General features: G+C 41.4%; 1 protein-coding gene across 1 annotated transcript in view; it reads left to right on the forward strand.

Annotated features, from left to right (window-relative positions):
* Positions 1-23,714, forward strand: part of SNX25 (sorting nexin 25) — a 115,796-nt gene that overhangs the window by 16,877 nt on the left and 75,205 nt on the right. Inside the window, exons 3-4 of the mRNA XM_056114001.1 lie at positions 10,127-10,211; positions 19,242-19,458. Of these exons, the coding sequence (XP_055969976.1) occupies positions 10,127-10,211; positions 19,242-19,458 (302 nt within the window). The remainder of the gene's footprint in view (positions 1-10,126; positions 10,212-19,241; positions 19,459-23,714) is intronic.

A 23,714-nucleotide genomic window follows, 5' to 3' on the forward strand; every position in this document is an offset into this window, starting at 1 on the left:
ATTCAACTGAGTTGTATTTCTGCTTTTATGTAGGCAGTATTTCATGGCAGTGATTCACGTAACACATCTCAGTATCTTGGCCACGTATGTTCTCTGGGCAGAGCTCATCTATTGGCTTAAAGAGGAACTGTACAAATAGAGATTCCACTGAATCAAATTACCAGCATAATTATTTTCTTAACCAAGTACCAAAGAGTTTATCACCGTTTTTATTTAGAAGTCAGTCAACTAATTAAGAATGGTATTTTGCTATTCTGGGGTAGTAACGGGGTGTAAAACAGTGATTGCACTCACTGCTGAAGGTCTCTGTGAAGAAAGCAGTTCTGTGACTCATCCCATTGTTGAATTATTTGAAAACTTGGAGGCAGGGGCAGCCACTCTGGCTCCTTTCCGATTTATACTCAGTGGTTTTAGGGAGAGCTTAGTGCCATGATAGAACTGTAGCACTGTCCTCCCATTGTTCATCGATTTGCTCGAGCTGGCATCAGTAACATCTCCATTGTGAGCCTTGTTGTTACTGTTTTTGGCATATCGAATACACCATGCGGAGCTTGCCAGAGCTTTGCCGTGCGGGTGGGATACTCTCAGTGCCATGAGAATTGGTAATAATTTGGGTAACGTACTTGAATGCAGATGGACTTGAAAATTGTCATGAAATGATTTCACAAATTGAATGTTTGAGTAACTTTTCTTCCGTGACCTGGATTGGGGAAGCAAATGTCTAGAGGATACCTTAATAGGAAGCATAGGAAAATTTTTCAGCAAGCCCCTCAACGATGGTGTGGTTCCTTGGATAATTGTGAACTTCTAGCAAGAATAGATTCAGCCCCCTTGGACACAGAGAGTGTAATTTACTTAGCTTTGTGGCAGAAACACAGAGTCGGCAGTAAATGATAGAGGATGAATGAATTGATGGAAGTGTGATCCACATCATGGAGACTGTGATTTCCCAAAGGAATTCAAAATCACAATAGAAGCCGGTTATAAAAGGTTATGGAATTTTTTTTTTGACCTCAGAGACCTTTTTCAGGAATGCGAAAAGCTGCTGTTGATTTTTAGTTACCTTTCTTCGGCCAATTTGCTTTCTTGCGTCCTTCTCCAGCCCACTTCTGTCCTTGCCAGTTTAGGCAAACTGCTGTCTGCCTGCATACTTGCAAATGTGAGCTATAATTTCCATTCCCAAATCTGTCTGATTGGAAACATACTCAAGTTTTTTCTTGTAATCAAGGGGCATATGTTTTCCAGGGCTCTTCAGATTTGAATCTGTGGCATCCGGAGTAAAACCCTTTCCACCTGCCATCCCCCGAAATCATTTTTATATCTTCAAACTGAATGGAAAAAACAGTCCTAAGTGTAGTAACTTCCTTAAAATCTACCTTCGTTGATCAGATGTAGAGATTTGCCTAGATTGCATGTCTTTTCTCTTAGAAAGCAGCATAAGCACCAAGAAATATTACTAAAGAAGTCTGCTTAATAATAATATTTGATAGCAAGGAATGCCATCATATTAATCGCATGTTGTATAACTTGAGTTGTTATTTGGAATGGAAAGTAACATCTGAAAAGTTAGACTGACTTTTGGGGCCGGAATGATAGTACAGTGGGTAGAGCGTTTGCCTTGCATGCAGCTGATCTGGGTTCAATCCCTGCCATCCCATATGGTCCTCCAAGCACTGCCAGGAATAATTCCTGAGTGCAGAGCCAGGAGTAACCCCTGAGCATTGAAAGAAAAAAAAAAGTTTGACTATATACTAAACAGTACACAGATAATAGCCTTAGTAGCCTGCAGGGCTGGATTTTCAAGGAACATACTTGAGGGTTGGTTGAAGGGGCTTCAAGGGGATTTTTTTTTCCGTTTCAGCTTGCATATGTGGTTTGTACTTCAGAGGGCACCCTAATATTGCCACCCCCACCTTCATCCCTCACTCCTCCTTGCTACCCTCTTCAAAATTTCTTCTTACCTGATATAAGATTTTTAAAACAATAGCATTATATGTGTACTGTTTAATATATATGTATATATATATATATATATATATATATATGTGTGTGTGTGTGTGTGTTTTCATTTTGGGTCACACCCATTGTGCTATTGCTCCAGCCCCCATTTAGTATATTTTATTGTGAAGGGGTAGGCTGCACTTGTCTGTGCTTAGGGATAACTCATTCTCTGTGCTCAGGGATTATTCCTGGTTGGGCTCGGGGGACCAAAAGTAGTGCTGGGTATCAAACCCGGGTTTCCCACATGCAAGGAAAACCTATTGTATTATCTCTCTGGCCCCTACTTTGTACATTTTAAAGCATTTGTACATGCATTATTATTATTATTGAAACGCATAAGATTTAATATAAATAGGGAAGGTGTCATTTAAATTGAACTGCATACAGGGTGGTACCATGTTTAGTGTAAATCAGCAGGAAAATAGCAAAAAGCAGGTACAACCTACTTTCTTCAGGTTCTTTTTTTTGTTTGTTTTGTTTTTTGGGTCACTCCCGGCAATATACAGTGGTTACTCCTGGCTCTGCACTCAGGAATTACCCCTGACAGTGCTCAGGGGACCATATGGGATGCTGGGAATCGAACCTGGGTCGGCTGCGTGCAAGGCAAATGCCCTACCTGCTGACCTATCGCTCTAGCCCCTTTCTTCGGGTTCTTAATGGAACATTTTGCTGGTATAATGTGATGTTATATGGTTTTGTGTGTGTGTGTGTGTGTGTGTGTTAAGAGAGTTATAGCCTAGCTATAGCTTTAAAGCTGTATTTCATGAATTTCATATCCAGAGAAATAATCTGACTTCATACCCCTTCCTAGCATCTGTCCTCAGGATCTATCCTGGTGATGATCTCCCTCATTATAGGCAAGTAAATGGAACCTTGATTTTTACATTGATGCATGCTGCCAGGTTGGCCTTTAAACTCAATGCCATGACGAATAGTGTAATAAGCTACAGAGGTTAAAGGTGGTCTACTCACCATTCATCTCTTGCCAATTTCAATTTAGGTAAAATCCCGATAGGGATTTATTCTAGAAACCAGCCTTTTTATTTTTTATTTTATTTTATTTTATTTTATTTTATTTTTTTATGACCCAGCTACCTGTCGGGATTGGAAAGCCCTGAGCTGTCCCTGAATCTTGCCCGTGATCCATTTCTCTGCCTGGAAGTAGCCTGCAGGACTGGATTTTTAAGGAACATACTTGAGGGTTGGTTGAAGGGGCTTCAAGGGGATTTTTTTCCATTTCAGCTTTGCATATGTGGTTTGTACTTCAGAGGGCACCCTAATATTGCCACCCTCACCTTCATCCCTCACCCCTCCTTGCTACCCTCTTCAAAATTTCTTCTTACCTGATATAAGATTTTTAAAACAATTTTTGACAGAGGATTGAGTGGGGGAAACTCATCTGGTGTGGTTCAGGGGCTGTACTTGGCTTGGTGCTCGGGGGTTGCTCCTGGTGCTGCTCTGGGAAGTCGTGGAGCCAGGGGTCAAAACCAAGCCTCCTGCATGCAGAGTATCACACATCTGAAGTCAAGCATATGCTTTGAAGTTAGAGTTTATTGAATTCAACTGTGTATTTTAACTATGTATTTTCATAGACAATTTTTGCTTGTACATTAAAACATTGGTGGAGGATATGCCTGGTGGTGCTTAGGAACTACTCCCAGATCAGTGCTCAAGAGTGCTTCTGGTAGTGCTGGTGGCTGGGTACCATGTGGGGCTGGGTTCCATCCCAGGTCTCTCTCTCTCTCTCTCTCTTTCTCTCTCTCTCTCTCTCTCTCTCTCTCTCTCTCCCTCTCTTAATTTTTGTTAGTGAAACACCATGAGGTACAGTTGTAGACTTACAAATTTTTGTGCTTGGGTTTCAGTTCTACAATGATCCAGTACCCATCCCTCCACCAGTGCCCATTCTCCATCATTTACATATTTTTTTTAAATCTTTGTTAGTGAAACACCATGAGGTACAGCTGTAGATTTACACGTTTTTGTGCTTGGGTTTCAATTGTACAATGATCAAACACCCATCCCTCCCCCAGTGCCCATTTTCCACCACCACGGGTCCCAGTATCCCTCCCAGCCCCCATCCCCCCCATCCCACCCTGCCTCTGTGGCAGGGCATTCCCTTTTGTTCTCTCTCTCCTTTTGGGTGTTGTGGTTTGCAAAAGAGGCATTGAGTGGCAATCATGTTCGGCCTATAGTCTACTTTCAGCATGCTTCTCCCATCCTGGGAGGATCCTCCCAACAGCCTTAATTTGGTGCTCCCTTCTCTATCTGAGCTGCCTTTTCCCCTAGAATGTGTGGCTGGCCTCCAAGCCATGGAGCAAAACTCCTGGTACTAATCTCGTCTACTCCTGCCACCCCAGGTCTCTTGCACACAAGCAAGCACTCCAGCCCTGCAAGCTGTCCCTCAGGCAAATTTGAAATCGATAGCATTGAATAGTATTTTCTTTTTAAAATAGAGGGAAATGTGGAAATAAAGTAGATGTGCAGCACTAAGATAATAGTGCCTGAGAGATATCGTCTAGTGGTTAAGGTGCTTGCCTTGCATGTGGCTGGCCCCAGTTAGATCCCCAGTGCATCATGGCCTCTCGAACACCACTGGCTATAGCTCCAAACTCCCCTTCCCCCTAATACATAATAGTTATGAAATTAATCTTTCAAAGCGGAGCATCCACATATTTATTTATGTAAAAGATGCTGTGACTTCCAAGTATAAAAAACCACATGTACACTGTGACACTAAATTTTTTTTAAAGTGTGAAAATAGGGCCGGAGCGAAAGTAGAGTGGAGAAGGTATTTGCCTTGCATGAGGCCGACCCAAGTTCAATCCCTTGCATCTTATATGGTTCTCCCAAGCACCGCCAGGAGTAACTTTGAGCACAGAGCCAGGAGTAACCCCTGAGCATCACTGGGTGTGACCCAAAAAGCAAAAAAAAAAAAAAAACAACAAAAACAAACACACACAAAAAAAACCCAAGCTAAAGCGAAATAATCTTTGGTCTCCTGAGCACTTCCAGGAGTAATTCCTGAGTACATGAGCCAGGAGTGACCCCTGTGCATCGCTAGGTGTGACCCAAAAATAAGCAAAAAATAATAACAATAATAATAAAAGCATGAAAATAGGACCAGGAATCAGGTCAAGCATATGCTTTGTCTGTGAGGCCTGGGTTCCACCTACTCTGCTGGGTGTATCTTACAATCGTAGTGACCAAAAAGTATGAAAATTTAAAGTACTGATACTAATAATTTATCATTGTGCCGCTGGTATTATTGTAAATGCGTCTTGTGTATAAACTCAATGCTCATCTCTACTGTGAGGGAGGTACTTTTGTTGTCTTTATTTTAAGCATGAGAAAATTGAGGTAAAATAATTTCTCTGTAAGTTACGTAGTAAGTGTTGAAGTCACCATCTGGAGGGCAGTGCACCAGAAATAATATCATTATCTCTGATAATAGCATAGAGTAATCGAATTCTTTGTGCCTCTGTTATAGAATGTGTCTCTGCTGTTTATGTAATCAGAAATAGCATGTTGAAAGGAAATTAGGGTTGCTGACGGGTTTGGAGTTCGAACATTGAATGAAATTCTTTTATTAACAGTTTTGTAAATTACGGAGCCTAAAGAGCGGGGTTGGGTTGGGGGAAAGGAGGTTTGGGGCATGTTGGGATGAAGAACAACAGCAATATGAGAATATTTAAAGGTTTGAATTTCAAAGAATAACATTTATTATGTCTAATACAGAAGTTTTACTTGATTAAGGAGAAGTAGATACCAGGGTCTGTGGCTTGGGATGTGGCGTAGTGGTAGAGTGTGAACTTCCCTTATATAGGCACAGCCATGGGTTTGATTCCCAAAATTTAAAAAAAGAGAGAGAGAAAAGAACAAATACCACAAGTTTTCAAAAAATCAGTACAATCTCCGTACACATAACTTCCTGCTAAGCACTCAGTGTATGTGTTTGATAATTTTCTTTTATTGATATGGAAAGCAAGATATTTAGTTCATTGTAATAAAACGTATTCCAGGAAACTGGCTTGCAATCTAATCGGATTTTGTGTGACTACTTGAATACTTCATCAGCAATAGAAAATATAAAGGCACATACATGCGTAATAAAACATTTCAAGGAAATATGCACCTTCTATTCTATAAAGTATTGCTCAAAGTCAAACACATTTCCCCCCTGAATAAGTTCTGTTAGGCTGTGTTTTTTCCCTTCGGAATGACATTCCTTTCCCCAGAAAGCATTAACTGTAATTTGTAGAAATTTGATAATATTTCGAGTTTTCTTAGTGATAAAAGCTACTGTTTGCCACTGTGTACCAGACATTTCGGCGAAGTGCTTTCTGCCAGACTGGATGTCCTTGGTTCGAATGTGGCTCAGCTATTTAGCTCAGTTAATGTAAGCCCAATGTATTTGGAATACGGTTAAGTAGAGATGACCTAAAATTTTTCATTTCGACTTTTTATTGAAAGAAATTATAATGGAGAAGTATGATAGTAGTAACACCCCTACAAGGCACCCATTGTGTGTGTGTGTGTGTGTGTGTGTGTGTGTGTGTGTGTGTGTGTATTTTGGGGACCCTTGATATTCTTGTTTTACTTAATTCTCTGAGCTGTGATAAGCCTACGTAGTAAGTAAGCTGGGAAAGGAAGTCTCTGGGTCAGCGCTCCATCTCGAAAGAGTCCTGTGGGGTCCACCACACGGCCCAGCTCTGCAGCTCAGCCTCCTCCATGACTACCCAGCCTCTCTGTTGGGCGTGGTTTTTATTGCCTAGGTCACAGACTTTCCTTAGGGGCTTAGCTAAGTTAGATATCCTCTGCAACTTTTTATGTCTTCTCTCTCTCTCTCTCTCTCTCTCTCTCTCTCTCTCTCTCTCTCTCTCTCTCTCTCTTTTCTTTTTGGGTCACACCTGACAATGCACTGAGGTTATTCCTGGCTCATGCACTCAGGAATTACTCCTGGCGGTGCTCAGGGGACCATATGGGATGCTGGGAATCGAAAGGCGAACGCCCTAGGGTATCAGTCCGGTCCCACCTTCCTGTCTTCTCCAGGAGGGAAATATGTATGTTTTAAAATTTTTTTAAAAATTGTGAATAAATGACTCTTTTGGAAGCCGAGACTGCCTAAGATGAATTTGAGAGGAGCCGTGGTTCTGAAAACAGCAGTTTCATCATGAGAGCACTAGTCACGGGTTCTCAGGAGCTTGTCAGAGCCTGAGGTACTAGGAAAGGCTCAGCCATGTGACCGCTCCATGTGGCTAACCATCGATGATGACTGGGGACTTATGTTTATTAAAGGCATACAGAAATCACTATTAGCTTGGCAGGAAATGCCAACAATAACCCCTTTAGGTCTGTACTCCTGGTTTTTCTCTTGAAGACAAACCCCAGTACATGGTTTTCTTTCTAAAATAAACCAAATTACATGGAAGCAAATAAATCTCTAATGAAAGAGAGGGTCGCTTGCCTGACATGAATAGATATGAAAGGAATTGCAGCCATGAGCTGGCAGCCCATCTGTACTCCCACAGGAAGCCACAGGGTAAGCAATGTTCTATTTGTAAGCGAGGGACAATGAAGTTTAGGTTTGGGCCTGGTTCCAGACAGTTCCTGGTTGTTTTGTTGCTAATGGTATCAGAATTCCCAGGTCTCTCGACATGGATTCTCTCTGGATGCTATTTCCTCATGAGAGTGTGTCTTTGGCTCAGAAACAAATACAAAGACAATTTGAGGGTATTAGGGTTGTATTATGGCCATAAACATCAGGAGTAAACAGAAAGCAGATACAGAGTCAGGAAAGGTTTTATTGGTAGAGCTAGCTTCTGCTCCTTCCTCAGGATGCTGAGGATTTGGTTACATATATTAGAAAAAAGCTTTCAGGTTTTGTCCTGTCGTTGGAAAACTCTTTAAAATGGGCAATTAGGTGTTGAAACGCGTTTTCATTTTCTCTCTAAAGAACTCACTGAGCATAAGGCTAGATTCAAATTTTAAAGTGACAACAGGTTTTGTTTATATTTTAATTAAACAAATGAAGAAAGTGTAATTTTATAGGACAGAGGCATACTGCCTTGCCACAAGTTTTCATGGAGAGACTGAAAATTTAAGAGAGTCAAGAGGTCAGACTACATGCCACGTGCTACTTTCTGGATTAGGATACTGAATATTTGGATATCTCCTCACTGACGGTTGGGAAATACACATTTTTCTTTTCTGCCCTAAACATGTATATGAAGGGAATGGTTGTCAGGAAGAGAAAGTTCATACGTGAGGATGAGGCTCCAGGTCCCAGATAGGGGAAATTGTCTTTGCCTTAAAGAATGATTGAGGGCAGAAGTCATAGTACAGCAGGCAGGGCGTTTACCTTGCACGAGACTGACCTGGGTTCGATCGAAGCATCCCATATGGTTCCCCAGCACTACCAGGAGTAAGCCCTGAGCACGGCCAGGTGTAACCCAAAAGACCGTAGAAAAAAAGTCCCTCCATCCTCTTCTCTACCCCTCTCTCTCCCTTATTCTTTCTCTCATCCTCTCTTTCCTGACCCCCCCCCCCCCCAAAATGAATGAATGAATCTTTGGGGGAAGTCCTGCCTCATCGGTTTTTACTTCCTTAAAAATAGAAGGAGATTGTTTGGTTTTGTCCCCCTACCCCCTCCCACTCATCTGTCCTCTGGTTCTCTGAAATTTTTTCACATATTGCATTTATCTTAGCTCATTTCTTTAGCTTTCTTTCCCTTTCCCTCCCTTGGACTTCCCTCCTTTCTCAGTTCTGAAGGAGAGAGTAGGTAGTGAATAACTTAAATCTGTGTAGTAATTCAGAGGAGATTCTGTTTGCGCAAACATTTAATCCCTAACAAGGAGTTTTAATGCAGTTATCCAGCAGTTTTTGTGGTGTGTTGGTTTTTGGTTATTTTTCTTTTTTCAGAAGCCTCACGTGTGGTACCCTTGTTTTGTATGTTGTAGATACCTTCTATAGTCTACCATTTATATTTTGTACTCAGTGTCTTGTCAAACAGGAATTTCCTTTTATATAGCCATATTTGTCAATATGGATAATTTGAATCAAGTCCATTTGGATCTTGCATCTCTTACAGAGAGACTTTTCCCAGCCCAATACACAGAAGCTTATTCCACGACCTCCCCCTTGAATACTTGCTGAGTTAGAAAAAAAAAAGTAGTTTTTAATAAATTTGTGGGCTGGAGCGATAGCACAGCGGTAGGGCGTTTGCCTTGCATGCAGCCGACCTGACTGACCCGGGTTCAATTCCTCCGCCCCTCTCAGAGAGCCCGGCAAGCTACTGAGAGTATCTTTCCCGCCCAGCAAAGCCTGGCAAGCTACCTGTGAAGTATTCGATATACCAAACACAGTAACAACAAGTCTCACAATGGAGATGTTACTGGGTCTGCTCGAGCAAATCGATGAACCACTAGACGACAGTGACTTGTGACTTTTCTGTAAGGTGTAAGATGAGACTTCATCACTTCTGTGTTTTTTTATTTTGGGACCATGTCTGGCAGTACTCAGGGCTTACTCCTGGCCCCGGCCCATACTTAGGAAGTAGTCTTGATGGGCCTCAAGGATATGTGGGTGCCAGGGGTCAGACCACAGTCTGCTGCAAACAAGGCGACCACCTTCCCCGTTATATGCGCTCTTTGATCTCACTGATTGGTCTGTTTCCTCACTGGCATAAAATTCTCTCTTGTTATGATCAGATTCTCACAAATGCACCCGTTTTTGCACTGTCTGCATTTTCTTGCTTATTCCTATGATGGTATCGTACCGGCATGGCATCTGGAAGAGGAAAAAAAAATCTCAATTTCCCCCTACCTCTACCCCTGTCATTTTCTTATTTATGTACCTATATTTACAATAATGTGAATTTTATGTTTTTGGTTAAGAGAGTTGTTGTATCTCTGCCACCACCCGTGTGTCAAAATCCCCCTTCCTCATCCCAAACCCTTACCTAACTGTAAACATTTATTTGCTTTCATAGAAAATCTTTATCTGTGGATATCATCGTAATGCTTGTTTAAATTTAGATGGCACTTCCTACTGCTGACTTTGTTTTTATATGTGATTTATTCATTTGGTGATTGGTGTCTTTTTTCCCCCCCTTTTCCTTATGTTTTAGAGTCCCTTGTGTGGAAATGTACATGAGTCGGCTCTGCCTAGGAGGGTGGTCATTTCTCATAATATGGATAAAGCTTTGAAAGAAGGTAAGGAGGAAATGAAAATTTGTGTTGCCATGCAAAGAAATGAAGGATGTCCTCAAAGGAAAATGATTATATCTAGCAAATGTATCATTTCTCTTTTTTAGAAAATTTTATTTTATTTTTTATAAAATCGTTCACAGTGATTTATTACATTCGCTATTACAACACCAATCCCATGATCATTACACCTTCCCACCACCATTATTTCCAATTTTCCCAACTACCACCCAAGTCTACCTCAATGGTAGGCCCTTAATAATTTATTTTACATTGCTCGTTATGGTTAATTCGTTAAGATGACCAAAGAATATTTTCTTAAAAAGAATGTGTGTGAAGATTGTCGTATCTCACCCTAGAGCCACTGAGTCTACGAGAGATCACTAACATGCCGTTACAGGTTAGGCCTTGCATGTTAATATTTTCTTAATCGAGATTGGTTGCCTTCGACTTGACATCCCGTCCAACGTGGTGTTCTACTACTGGTATATCAGTGATACAGAGTATGAGAAATGAAAAGTGGCCGCATGCTCCAGGAGTTCTAGAATTTTGATGGGGTAATACAGCTGGGGTTAAATTGCTAACTGGATGGTGACTTTGAAGTTCAAAAGCATCTCTGCAGCTTGTTGAGATTTATTCATGAGTCTCTGGATTCTGATCTGTTAATGAGTTTATTTGGCGCCTAAGGTAGTTCATGGGTGTGACGGCTAGGCTCCCAGGAGAACAGGAGGATGGGAGGAGGTTGCCCATTCCCCGACTCTGAGAGCCTGGAGATTTTGGTCACAAAACCCACATACCTGAGTTTTCCAACAGATTCACTCATGAATGAGGCTTGTCTGAGCTGTGGAACCTGGCCGTGAGCATGACAGCGATTGGGCTCTGGAGGTTTTTGGCTGCTGGGGCTCTGTCTGGGTGAGTGGAGGGACTCACCCACCCCCTTCTGGGGTGGCCCAGATATGAGGTTCAGCCTGGCGTGGGGTCTGGAGACAGTTCTGCAGCTCGCCGATCTCTTTCGAGATTTATTCGTCTCTGGATCGTGACCAGTTCTATTTTTCTTGACTATGTAAACATTAGAAAATTTTCTTCATACATTTTTGTGTGATGACCAGAGAAATACATGTTTGTTTTAATTGCATGGACATTTCACCACTTATTAGATAGGAATTACCAGGTCAAAAAAAGCTACCCAGCCTTGTGAACCTTGTTCCACATAATGATACAAGAGTCTGCTCTCCATCCCCCCCAGTAGGCGTTGTGAACTGTGTTTTCATTTAGATCTAACCCAGTGAACTATATTGGGGATACGTATAATCAAGCTCTCTCATGAACAAGCCAGTTAACTGAGTGAAGGGACAGTTGTTTAGAGGTTGCTCCTGGTAGTACTCAGGGATCTTACCCTGTCAGGGATAGAAGCTGGACCTCCTTCCTGCATGCAAAGCTTGTGCAGTATCCCTTTAAACTATCTTCCTGGCCCCTAATCATTTTAAATATAAACCAGTCTCACTAACTGGTATGAGATTTTTTAAAAAATTTTTTTAATAACAAGGGATTTTGAGCACTTTCCAGTGTGTTTGTATGCCCTCTTTGGAGAAATATCTGTTCATATGTCTTTTGTTCATTTTTAAAAAAATTGGGGCGTTAGTTAAGTTTTTCATTGTTAAGTTGTGGAATTTCTTTTTAATCTGCGTATAACAACTCCTTCCTTGCCAGATGTGGGATGTGAGAAGGCACTCTTTTTTTTGTGTGTGGTAGTTTCTTTTTGCTCTGTAAAAAATTAATTTTGATGCAGTTCTATTTTTTTATTCTTCCTTCTATTTGTAGATGTTTTTACAAAGATGTTTCTTGGAGGCCAGAGAGATAGTATTGAGGTTAAGGTGCTTTCCATGTACACAGTCGACCCAAGTTTCAGCCCAGGAACTGCATATGGTCCCTAACTCCATCAGGAGTGCTCCCTGAGCACAGCTGGCTATGACCCCCAAACAAAACAATAATAACAACTGTCATGTATAACATGTGTATAGATACACGCAAATATCTAGATATATTTATATACTCAGAACTCATATATTTTGTTTTATCTTTCAGTTTATGAGTTGTCTCCTATTTTCCTAATATTGTCTTTTGAGCAGAAATTTCAAACTTTGATGAAGTCCACTTTATTTATCCTTTTCCTTAGATTCATAATATTTTCTGTTTCCTAAATTCGCTGATTCTTTGTTGCTTGTAATTAAGTGCATTTGCTGATTTTTAAAAATCTTAAATGCCGTATTTTTCATGAGTAGAATTTCTGTTTGATTCTATTTTTGATTCTCTGTTGAGATTTCCTCATCTACTGTTTTTGACTGCCTTCGTTTTTAATTTCTTAAACCTGTTAATAAAATAACTTTAAAGTGTGCACGCACTAGTTCTGACATTTGGACCATCTTGAACTTTATTTGTATGGATTGCTCAAGTCTAGTTATTTTTAGGTGGATAGTATCTCAGAAGTCTGGACTGTGTCTCTATCTTTGAGGACTTTTATTTCTTTGTGTTGTAACACACAGTTTAATTTCTGGCTGTCAGAACATTGAAGGTGTGTGTGTGTGTGTGTGTGTGTGTGTGGTGCTGGGGATAAACCCTGGGCCTCCCTGATGAGAGGCATATGCTCTACCACAGAGCCAACCCCCAGCCGTGAAGTTAACACATTTTTTTAGGGTAGATTTTTGTCTTTCATATATGGTGATGTCCTCAGTCCTGGCACCTGGGCTTAATCCATCTGACACAGGACTTCACTGTTAACATGGAAAGCCCACAGTTGCATCTCCAACTTGGCAGGACTCAAACGCCAAACGGTCTCTCAGTGGGGAGGCCAGGGACGTTTCTGCTCAGCTATTTCAGTCTCCCAGCTGGAGCTGTGCACTGGTGTTCTTGTAGTTTCTGCTCCTGCATGTATATTTCAGGATCAGCAGTGTGTTTGAAAGTCTCCCCAAATTTTGTGAGCCCATTGTTTTTGTGACTTCCTGTCTTTATACCTTTAATTAAAACACACACGCGAATAAAATAAAGTAAAATAAAACACACATGCACAAGACAGGGGTCAGAGGAACCGATGCTGTGTCTAAGTCTGAATTGCCTTGTGCCTCTCGGACTGTGAGCATCTTTAGAGGAAAGTCATGTAGACAAAGATGTGCACAGTGCCAGTTCCTGCAGCTCCTATTGACTGATTCCTCTACAGTGCCTCTGAATTGTTCTCTATTGCTCTTACCCAGTTCCGAATGTTTTCCAAAGGAAGATTAGTTTGGTTAAAACTCCCGTCATAGCTGGAGCTGGAACTCTCCTTAATGGAAAAGAAATACATACATGTGCACACACACGTATAAATATAAATATATATATACACACATATGTATATCAATATCACTGTATCATTGTATCACTGTCATCCCGTTGTTCATCGGTTTACTCAAGTGGGCGCCAGTAACATCTCCATTTGTCCCTGAGATTTTAGCAGCCTCTTCTTACTTGTTTTTCCCAACGTTACCATGTTGGAGGCTCTTTCAGGGTCAGGGGAATGAGACCCTTTATTGTTACTGCTTTTGGCATATCCAATACACCACGGGTAGCTTTCCAGGCTCTGTTACATAAAAACAGAAAAGTTAAAGACTAGGTACGTGTGGTCTTGCATACCAGAGGCCCAGGTTTGGTCCCCAACATTGCACATCACCAGTGAATATTTATTTTGGAGGCACTAGCTTTTGAACACCACCAACACAGGACTGTATAATAGAAAAGAATAAGTCACACACCACTAAGTATCAATACAGAGCTAACATAACACCAATATACGGAATTCATTCTGTAGAAAAACATGTGCACATAGAGCAAGCAAAGCAATTCAATAACCTGTAAAATTGGTCTGTATTAGATAACATACCAGACCCAAAAAAACTCAAAGGACATTAATCCCTGATCAGAATACTAAGCAACCCTATAAACAGTTATGAGAAGGTTACTATACATATGTATGTGGGGGAGGGGCTGGGAAATTTCTCAGTGATTATGGGCAGCGACTCCAGGACCTAGGTTCAAATACCAGTGCTATGTGGTCCACTGAACACTTTGTCAGGTCAGGCCCCAATGACCCCCGAGCGGCTAAGGTGGCCCTGTTTGTCCCCAGCAGTGTGAGGTCTGAGCAGCTCTGCATCCTTTGGCCAAGACACTGTCGGTTGGCTGAGTATTCTAGGGCATGACCAGTACCCCACCCCCACCCATTCCCTGTGATCATTGGGAGCCCCACAGATTATTTTAAATTGTGATAAAATACAGTGGCACTGAGCACTGTCCTCTTGTTGTTCATTTATTTGCTCGAGTGGTCCCAGTAACGTCTCCATTGTGAGACTTGCTGTTACTGTGTTTGGCATATTGAAGACATCACAGGGAGCTTGCCAGGCTTTGCCATGTGGGCGAGATATTCTCGGTAGCTTGCCGGGCTCTCTGAGAGGGGTGGAGGAATCAAACCTGGGTTGGCTGGGTCAGCCATGTGCAAGGCAAATGCCCTACCACTGCGCTATTGCTCCAGCCCATGACCAGCACCCCGCCCCCGCCCATTCCCTGTGATCATTTGGAGTCCCACAGATTATTTTACATTGTGATAAAATACAGACTAAAGTCAAATTTGTCATCATAGCTGTTCCTAAAGGCTACGGTTCAGTGGTGTCACGTACATTTTTGTTGTAGTGCACAATCCCTAGAATACTTCTCATCTTGTCAGGCTGACACTCTGTACCTTTCACACCATCCCTACCTGCTTCTGCTCACCACCCCCTCACTCTGCTTTCTGACTCTAGGGCCATCATCTAACGTGGATCCATAAAATATTTGCCCTTTTGTACCGACCTTATTCACTTAGAATCATAAACTATGTTGTATGTCACATGACTCAGAATCTTCATTCACTTTTAGGCTGAGGAATATCCCACACCATGCATCTGTCACATTTTTCTCGATTCATTTATTAATGAGCATTTGGATTGCTTTCACATTTTGGCAGTTGTGTATAATACTCTATGAATGTACTTTAATATATTTAGAATTTCAGACATACCTTTGGAAATGAACTAGAGATGAGGCCTAGTTTAAAAAAAAAAACAAACCTACCCCCAATTATTTTCAGATTAATTTGTAATTATTTCACTTGAATGGAAAGTACTTTCCAAAATCTTTGGGCAAGTCTTATGGTTATTACTGTGGTACTATGCTATTTTTTCCTTAGGCCATTTTCTTAATGTTTACAATTTTTCATCTTTTGCTTTAAGCAAGTAAGTGTTTAAAAAAAATCTAACAGATTAAAATCACTTTCTGAAAATTGTGAAATTTTAATTTAATGAGGAATTAGAATTTAGAAATGTATGTGGCGATGTTTAAGAGGTCTCATAAACTTTCAAAAAAATCTGTAGTGATTATAACTTACATCTCTGGATATTTTAATTTGCATTTCTAAGCCCTGACAGTTTCACTTTAATTGAAATTCTGAATGTTACTAGCTAGCTAGAGTATACTTGTATTGATAAAATTGAGGGTCTCCTGGTATGCTTGCATAATATAAATACTTGAAATCAATATTAAGGTTGCTGTAATTTGAGTTGAGTTGATATGAAACCCATATGAAATATTTAAAACCTAACCATGGTAGTTTAAACTAACTGTAGAACTTTGTAATCATTGTGCAATTTTGTCTGTATGTTTATACTTTTAGAGTATATAATTAAAAATGAATCTTTTTAAAGGATTGAATAAAATCCAAGGCATACATATGTGTTTGTGCATGTATGTGTTTTTGTATGGATTTTCAAATTGATACTAAAGTATGCTTGTGTTGTAAATCAACATAAATTAGCATTGGTCTTTAAGTCTTTATAGATTGAATAACAAAGAATAAATAGTCAAAATGCAGAAGATAATATAGTTGTGCTTTTTGCGGTGAACTAGAACTACAAAACCTGTAAATTTCAAATTTAAATAAATAGCATACGTGGAGAAGTGACTAATGCATCATATTATTGTGCTTTGTTAGTCAATTTCAATGTAAACACAGTTCAGGTATGGTATGAATGAACTGTCTGAGAGTGTCTTGTCCCCTAGCCCTGAACCTTTGTGTATATGTCTGAACCAAATTCTTGGTGCTCTGTGTTTCTGAGCTATGAAATTTAAGATGCACTTTTGTAAATTGATGTAAAGCTGAATTCCAGAAGTTCTAGAAATACGAAAAAGTATTGGACACACTTTTTCTGATTGATATTCAGGGGGGGAAATGGTGTCACAGAAAACTAAAATAAGAATGATACTTCCTTTGCCATGTGGGCATTTGCATATATACTTAAAATTCCCAAATAGAGGATTAATTCTAAACTGGAGTTCCACTTGTTACTTTTCTAAAAAGCATATTCCTGGCTTCCTTATACCCCACCAAAATAGAGCCGAAAAGAAACATGAAGTTGGTGCGTGAAGGGCCAAGATGAATAAAATGAGCACCAAATTCCAGGCTAAGAACTTGTTTGAAAATGAAGGGCTTCTCTTCTTATTCCAAGTGTGAAATGGATCAGGATACATTTTATTCTTCAGGATTACTGGGGATAAAGTGTGAGCAACAAACAGAGCAAGACAGTTAAATTATTAGAAATGATGTATTGAGGCCAGAGAGAGAGAGAGAGAGAGAGAGAGAGAGAGAGAGAGAGAGAGAGAGAGAGAACAGAGGACAAGGCAGCTTCCCTTCAGTGCAGTTGTAGCGAAAACTCTGGTTTGAATCCCAACACCAAAGTTCCCCAGCACCACCAAGAGTGACCCCTGGGCACCATCCACTCAGAGGAATGCAGTTTGGCAGCATCACAATAAAGCCAACCCAGGTACTGCTTGTGGAAGGAAGGGGCAAAGTATGAGGAATGAGTGATAAGAAATATTCCACGTTCCCTTCAGTTGAAAGAGTTATATATGCTAAATATTTTTCTCCCTTGGAGGGAATCACACTTAAGCCCAACAACATTCAAAATATTTTTTCATAAGACCTCATTTCTGGCAAAGATTATATTGGTTTCATCTCCTCTGAATTTGAGGTGTTCTGTGTAACATGATAACCACTCCTGTGGTTAATTGAGCACCAGAGAGGTGGCTAGACCAAACTGAGATGTGCTGGAATTCTCAGATTTATAGCAGATTGTGAGGCACCAGGAAAAGAAGCAAAATAGGTATTGAGTAAGATATCGATTGCATGTTAAAGTCATAACATTTGGATATATTAGATGAAATGTATTGGTAAAATTAATTTAATCTGGGCCAGAGGGATGTTACTCGGGTAAGTCCTTGTCTTGCTGATTTTATTTCCTGGTCCCATATTGGGTCCCCCAAATATCTCTAGGGGTCACTCCTGAGCACAATGCCAGGAATAGCTCTTGAGCTCTGCTGAGAGTAACCTCAAGTGGCCCCTCCCCAAATAAATTTAACCCTTTTATTTTACCCCCACTTTTTTTGAGGCGCTGGGAATTGAATTCAGAGCTTCAGCATCTGCTTTACTGCTGGGCACCATCCCCTCCTTTTTCTTTTCTTTTCTTTTTTTTTAAATTGTGGCATCTAGAAACTCAAAACTATATATGTGACTCTCCTGCTTCAGTTGATTGCGCTGGTCTAGAACGAGCCTTTCCTCATTTCAAGGCATGGAATTGATTCAGAACTAAGATAATAGAAACACAGAATCTTCCAAAGGAGCTGACCACAGATGCTAAGCCTGGTATGGTGACGGACGCACCAGATTCATCCTGCATGATTCAGGGGTTTGTGAGCAGACAGAAACTCTACGGCCATTGAACAGGGAAAGGCCAGGGAACTGTAAGCATGTAACTTGGGATTGAGTCCCATCGGATAAAGAGAAATCTAGAAAGTATAGCAAGAGCAGATAATGGGGATACCAATTCTAGACCCCTACCGGGGGGCCAAGTCAAAACCTGAAGGGAAGGGTAAACTTAGACGAGGGTTGCTTCTCCCCAGAGCCAGGATCCAGGCCTCAACGAATGGGCCACAACCTTGCCCCACTTGATAATGGAGAACACTGAGGAGCTACCCAGGAGGGTACCAGCCGTGAGGTGCCTATAGGATTGCCCTCTGCAACCTATTAGGGACAGTTGGGGCTGAGGACTATCCTCTGCCTTGTGCCAGGGTCTGCCCATTGTGATCAACAGTCAGGTCAGCGCACGTTGGCCCCTGAAAGAGATGCCATTTCCAGCACCAGTGCCCTCAGCATCCTCTGCTGACACAGGTTAGCATGATGCCTGTTGGCAAGGAGGAAGTATTTACAGTTTTAAGTTCCAGTGTCACAGAGCAGAGCGTAAAAGGTGAGTTTGAGAGGAACTGATGAATAGCTGGCATATTCTGTTAACACACTGTCACTGTGTAAGATGCTCTTTTAATGTTTGTTTGTTTTTAAGTACTGAGATAATTGGGTACCAAGAAAGAATATATTTTTTTTATTAGTGAAACACCATGAGGTACAGTTGTAGATTTACAATTGTTTGTGCTTGGGTTTCGATTATACAATGATCAGATACCCATCCCTCCACCAGTGCCCATTTTCCACCACCATGGATAATATCCCTCCCACCCCCATCCCCCCATCCCCCCTGTCTCTGTGGCAGGGCAATTCCCCTGTGTTCTCTCTCTCCTTTTGGGTGTTGTGGTCTGCAAAAGAGGCATTGAGTGGCAAACACGTTCAGTCCATAGTCTACTTTCGACATGCCTCTCCCCTCCTGGGAGGATCCTCCAAACACCCTTTATTCGGTGCTCCCTTCTCTATCTGAAGAATATTTTAAAAATGGGACCTACCCCGAGATATTCGAGTGAGATATAAGAATCTTTCGATTTGCAAGGTCTTAGGAAATATAGTCTGTCTGTTGTTCTCAACAGAGGATATGAGATAGTATGGGTCCGGTTTCCTGGAAAATGTTCTCTTGATGTTTGCTTCATTCCTCTAAGTTGTCCTCATTGTTTTGTTTATTCCTGGCATGATGACAGTGTTTGACTACACGTATAGAGATTATGTCCTGTCCTGGTATGGAAACCTCAGCAGAGACGAGGGGACCCTTTACCATCTGCTCTTGGAAGACTTTTGGGAAATTGTCCGACAGCTGCACCACAGACTGAGCCACGTGGATGTAGTAAAACTCCTATGCAATGATGTTGTGCGGGCCTTACTCACTCACTTTTGTGACCTGAAAGCTGCAAATACCAGGTAACTGTCACAGCAGAGACACCTGTCTCCCCTTCACGGCACATTAAAATAGTCTCCTTTTTACTGAGTAAGGGGCAAAGTCAAGGTGAAACTCTAGACTCTTCTGCGTGAAACTTAATAAAATGGAGCTATATCAAGAGAGGCTGATTTATGTTCGAATCCAGCAGGTGAAAAATGGCTTCCTGGTGAAAATCACTTTTTAAAAAGTTGTTAAATTTTGTGAACAGTGAAACTCACACTCCTGAGGCAGAACTTGTTTACAATGTGATCTGTGTCTTTACATAGAAAACGCGTGTGTGATTAGTGTGAATGGATCCACGTCTGCTCGCCAAGTTGGTTTAGCACTGACGAACCGTACCATCTAGATTAGGGAGGAGCACCTCGCACCTCTCCCTTTCTTTCTCCTCCCAACTTGCAGCTCTGGTTTTGATGAGGCCTCTCTGGGGAGTGCTGGTGCATCCCTTTAGTCTGAAAACTGTTTGCTTTTTTTTTTCCCCTTTGATCGTTTTTTTAATCAGTTTGGGCCCGCTCGAGCAAAATGATGAACAGCGGGAGGACAGTGACAGTGACAGTGTTTTTTTTTTTTTTTTAAGATAAACAATTTCTTTAAACAGAGCTTGGGCTCTAATTGAAATGTTTCAGTGTGAAATGGCTTTGGGCTCTTTGTACTAACAAAAATGATATTGAAAAAGATTTTCAGTGCCTCCTGTGGGACTCTCTTTTCGAAGGAAGGTTTCAAAGCCAGACTTGTATGTATTAACCAATTTTTAGGCCTGCCAATGGGATTTGAAATAGATATGCATGAATCGTAGCATTTTTGAACCGTGGTTTCAGTAACCTGAGTAGCCTTCTGCCTCTTTGATACTCAAAGTTCTCAGCTGGTTTAGTGGCCTATTGGCTCCTATTCCTTCATACCTCTACTCTGATCCGGGAAGAGGCAGAGTAACGCCCAAGAGGATGGGTCAGCTCTGTAGCAGTGCCTGGCCGGTGCGAACTCCTTTCCTCTCCTAACAAGCCTGGCGATGTGAGTTTGCCTGCAGATAGACCTGTCCCCCCTGGGACGTTTGCTCAGGGGGACGCTGTTTCTGCAAGCAGCAGCTGTGCAGAGGCAGCCTGCCCTTCTCAGCTGTGCTCGCATGAGTCATCCCTCCTGTTGTCTCTCCACCTCCTGCTGGGAGCCGAAATCCACAGAACCATCACGCTCAGACCTATTATCTTCCAATTTGCTGCCTCGTGGTTTGCAACCTTTTCCAAACCCATGAAAAGACATTACATTTTATATCATGACCCATATTCACAAAATGGTGCTCCTGTGACCTGAAATATTACTTGGGTATTTTGTTGTTGATGCTGTTTAGCATTTTTTTCTTTTTAAATGCTGTTCCAGATTACGTTTTACTTTGTTCCTTGTGGGCCATGATCCATAGTTTGAAACAAATTTGCCGTTAAGCCACAATTCTCAGATTATGTGGTCCCAGAATCCCTTTCTACTCATAGAAGTTATTGAGAGTTTAAAATATTTTTTTTTCCTGCCTGTGTGTGTCATCTTTTGTGGTGTGCTGGAGTCCGCTTATAATGGTACGCAAGAGCTGATGGTGCACATCTAAGTCTGACTTTTCTAACTCTGACTTTGTTGATATCATGTAGCTTGTAATTGACCATGGTGGAAATATCTGCACAATGCAATGGGGCAAAGTTACCAATCAGAACTCCTCTGATTGAGACTCAGTTTTTAAACATTTAACTAGCACGCCACTTAGGAGATGTATCAATATTTACCATCTTAGATATTAAAACTATGATTTTTTAAAGTGTGGGAGTACACAGTACATTTTTACTTAGCCATCAGAGTGACAGAGTCATCACCATTTGTGTGGTTTCCAGAAAACTCCACTTTGCTCATTAGACCGAGAGTGGAAAAGACTAGGAACATTACTGTGGACTTAGTTTTCACTGACAGGCCTCTTCAAAGGGTCTTGCAGAGACACAGGAGTCTTCAGACCTCATGCTTTGGAAAACTGCTGTTTCTAGAGAAAGTCATTTCCAGAAGGTAGTATTTGAACTAAGGAGGAGAGTGGGAGAAACGGGACTCTTGGTTTTCCTGTCTAAAATAGTGCTTTTCAACCTTATTTCCCCTCTGGATTTCTCACCAGGCTGTGGGTCAACCATCAAAAGCCACAGCTCTAGAGTCTCAAAAGCTTCAACTTTTTGAGGGTTCATCCAGCCATTGGCACAGTGGCTAATTTGTCTAGTAACCTTCCTTAAAGTGCTCCTTAGTTCTGGCTGCCAAATACTTTCAAAGATTATTTGCATTCAGTTGGAAGTTTAAAGTTCAATTAGAATTTTGAAAAATTGGGAGATGAAGGGTTTGAGGCACAGCTGACTGACTGACTTTCTCCTTGTTCTGAGCTCAGTGATCACTTCCTTTTTTTTTTTTTCTTCTATTTTTTGGATCACACCTGGCGATGTACAGGGGTTACTCCTGGCTCTGCACTCAGGAGTTACTCCTGGCGGTGCTCAGGGGACCATATGGGATGCTGGGAATCGAACCCGGGTCGGCCACGTGCAAGGCAAACGCCCCACCTGCTGTGCTATCTCTCCAGCCCCCAGCGATCACTTCTGGCTTCTCTCTGAAGACCTTATGGGGTCCAAGAATTGATACCCAGGCCAGGCATGCAAGGCAAGAGCCCTACCTGCGGTAGGGCAAGTAGCCCTACTTGCTCCGCCCTCAAGTCATTCAGAATTTTAAAATATTTAAATTATGATACAATATTGAACAGTCACTTTTGAATCATTGTTTTATTCCATTTAGAAGACTGATAAAGGTTTGGGAGGGGAGCAAGTGGTTAGAGAAATTAAGTGTTCTGATGGATTATCCAATTAAAACCATGAGAATATATTTTTCATTCAGACTAGCTTCTGAAATTGCTGCCTTTGTAGATGATACCAATCAGAATAATAGAAGCAGAATTTGATTCCGTTTCAGAAATATTATTTCTTTGGGCATCGGGGCATATGCCAAGCTTAAATTTATTTTACTGATAACCAGGCTCTGTCTTGGACATGCTAGATGAGAATTCTCATCTTCTTTGTGTATTTGAAACAGCATCAGTAGGTCACTAGTGTTTTTCACACAGATGATCATGCCCTGGAGGTGAACCCTGGAGAACTAATATCTGGTGGTGCATCAGGTCTGCAAATCACACAAAAAAACTGGCAGATAGCGCATCTAGTCCATCCCTGTGTCCCCCCCCGCCCCCCCCCCCCCGGAAGAAGTGCATCTAGCTTTGATGCTTGTGTCTGTATTTGTCTGCCCCTGGTAAACTGTTAACCTTGATCCAGAAACCAATATGGTGACCAGACATCTATTGGCTGCAAATTCATTTTGGCAGTCTGTAAAGCACCCAACTGAATTGGTCACTATCAGATAAGAGAATAATGAAGTGCATTAATAAAAGCCATACATTCGCCAGTTGGCTATTACGCAATTGTGTGGAGGAAGCATTTGGTCAGCCTGTTTTCATTTTCAGGCAGTCATTCTGTTGCTTCTTGAAGCCAATTTGGATCACATTTAATTTTTCCCTCTGTTTCCTCTTCCTTTGTCCCATCTGTCTTCTTTCAGCATGTTTTAGGAAATTCTAAAAATTGTTTTTATACTATTAAATCAGTAATGTGTTTAATTTTATAATCTCTTTCATGTGATCTCTGTTTTGTTCACCAACCAAAGGGAAAAATAGTTTTATTTATGTATTTTTCCTCTGAGAAAGGGTTCTCTCTTTCCTCTGTGCTGTCTCTGGTTATGTCACTGCGGAGAGAGTCTGAACTGGAGATTCAGCACCGGACTTGAGCGTATTTCTATCATTTCTTACTTTTGTGACCCTGAGCTATTCACTTTATTACCCAGTTCTTCAACATTGCCAACTGCAAAATGATGATGATTCGCTTCTCAGTGTAGCTGGAGAGCTTTTAATACTGCACAGGAGAGGTTTACGAGAGGCCAGAGTCCTCTTGCTCACCCAAAGGTAGGAGTTAGGATTGCAGTAGACAAATACTCCAGGCCACGGAAACCCAGGCTCTGGATGAGGGCTCCTGATCCAGAAGTAGCTGCCTGCTCCCAATTCTTGCTTTGCTTCTGAAGCAGTCCTTAAGGTCCACTTGCTAGAGGCCACTGCAGAAGCATTCCCCGTCCTCACCCCATACACAGACTTGTTTCACCACCTCTCAGGTCTTTGGCTTGCTAAGGTGGCTTTTCCCTC

The sequence above is a fragment of the Sorex fumeus genome, unplaced genomic scaffold (genome assembly GCF_029834395.1).
Source record: "Sorex fumeus unplaced genomic scaffold, SorFum_2.1 ptg000024l, whole genome shotgun sequence".
Taxonomy (NCBI): Eukaryota; Metazoa; Chordata; class Mammalia; order Eulipotyphla; family Soricidae; genus Sorex; species Sorex fumeus.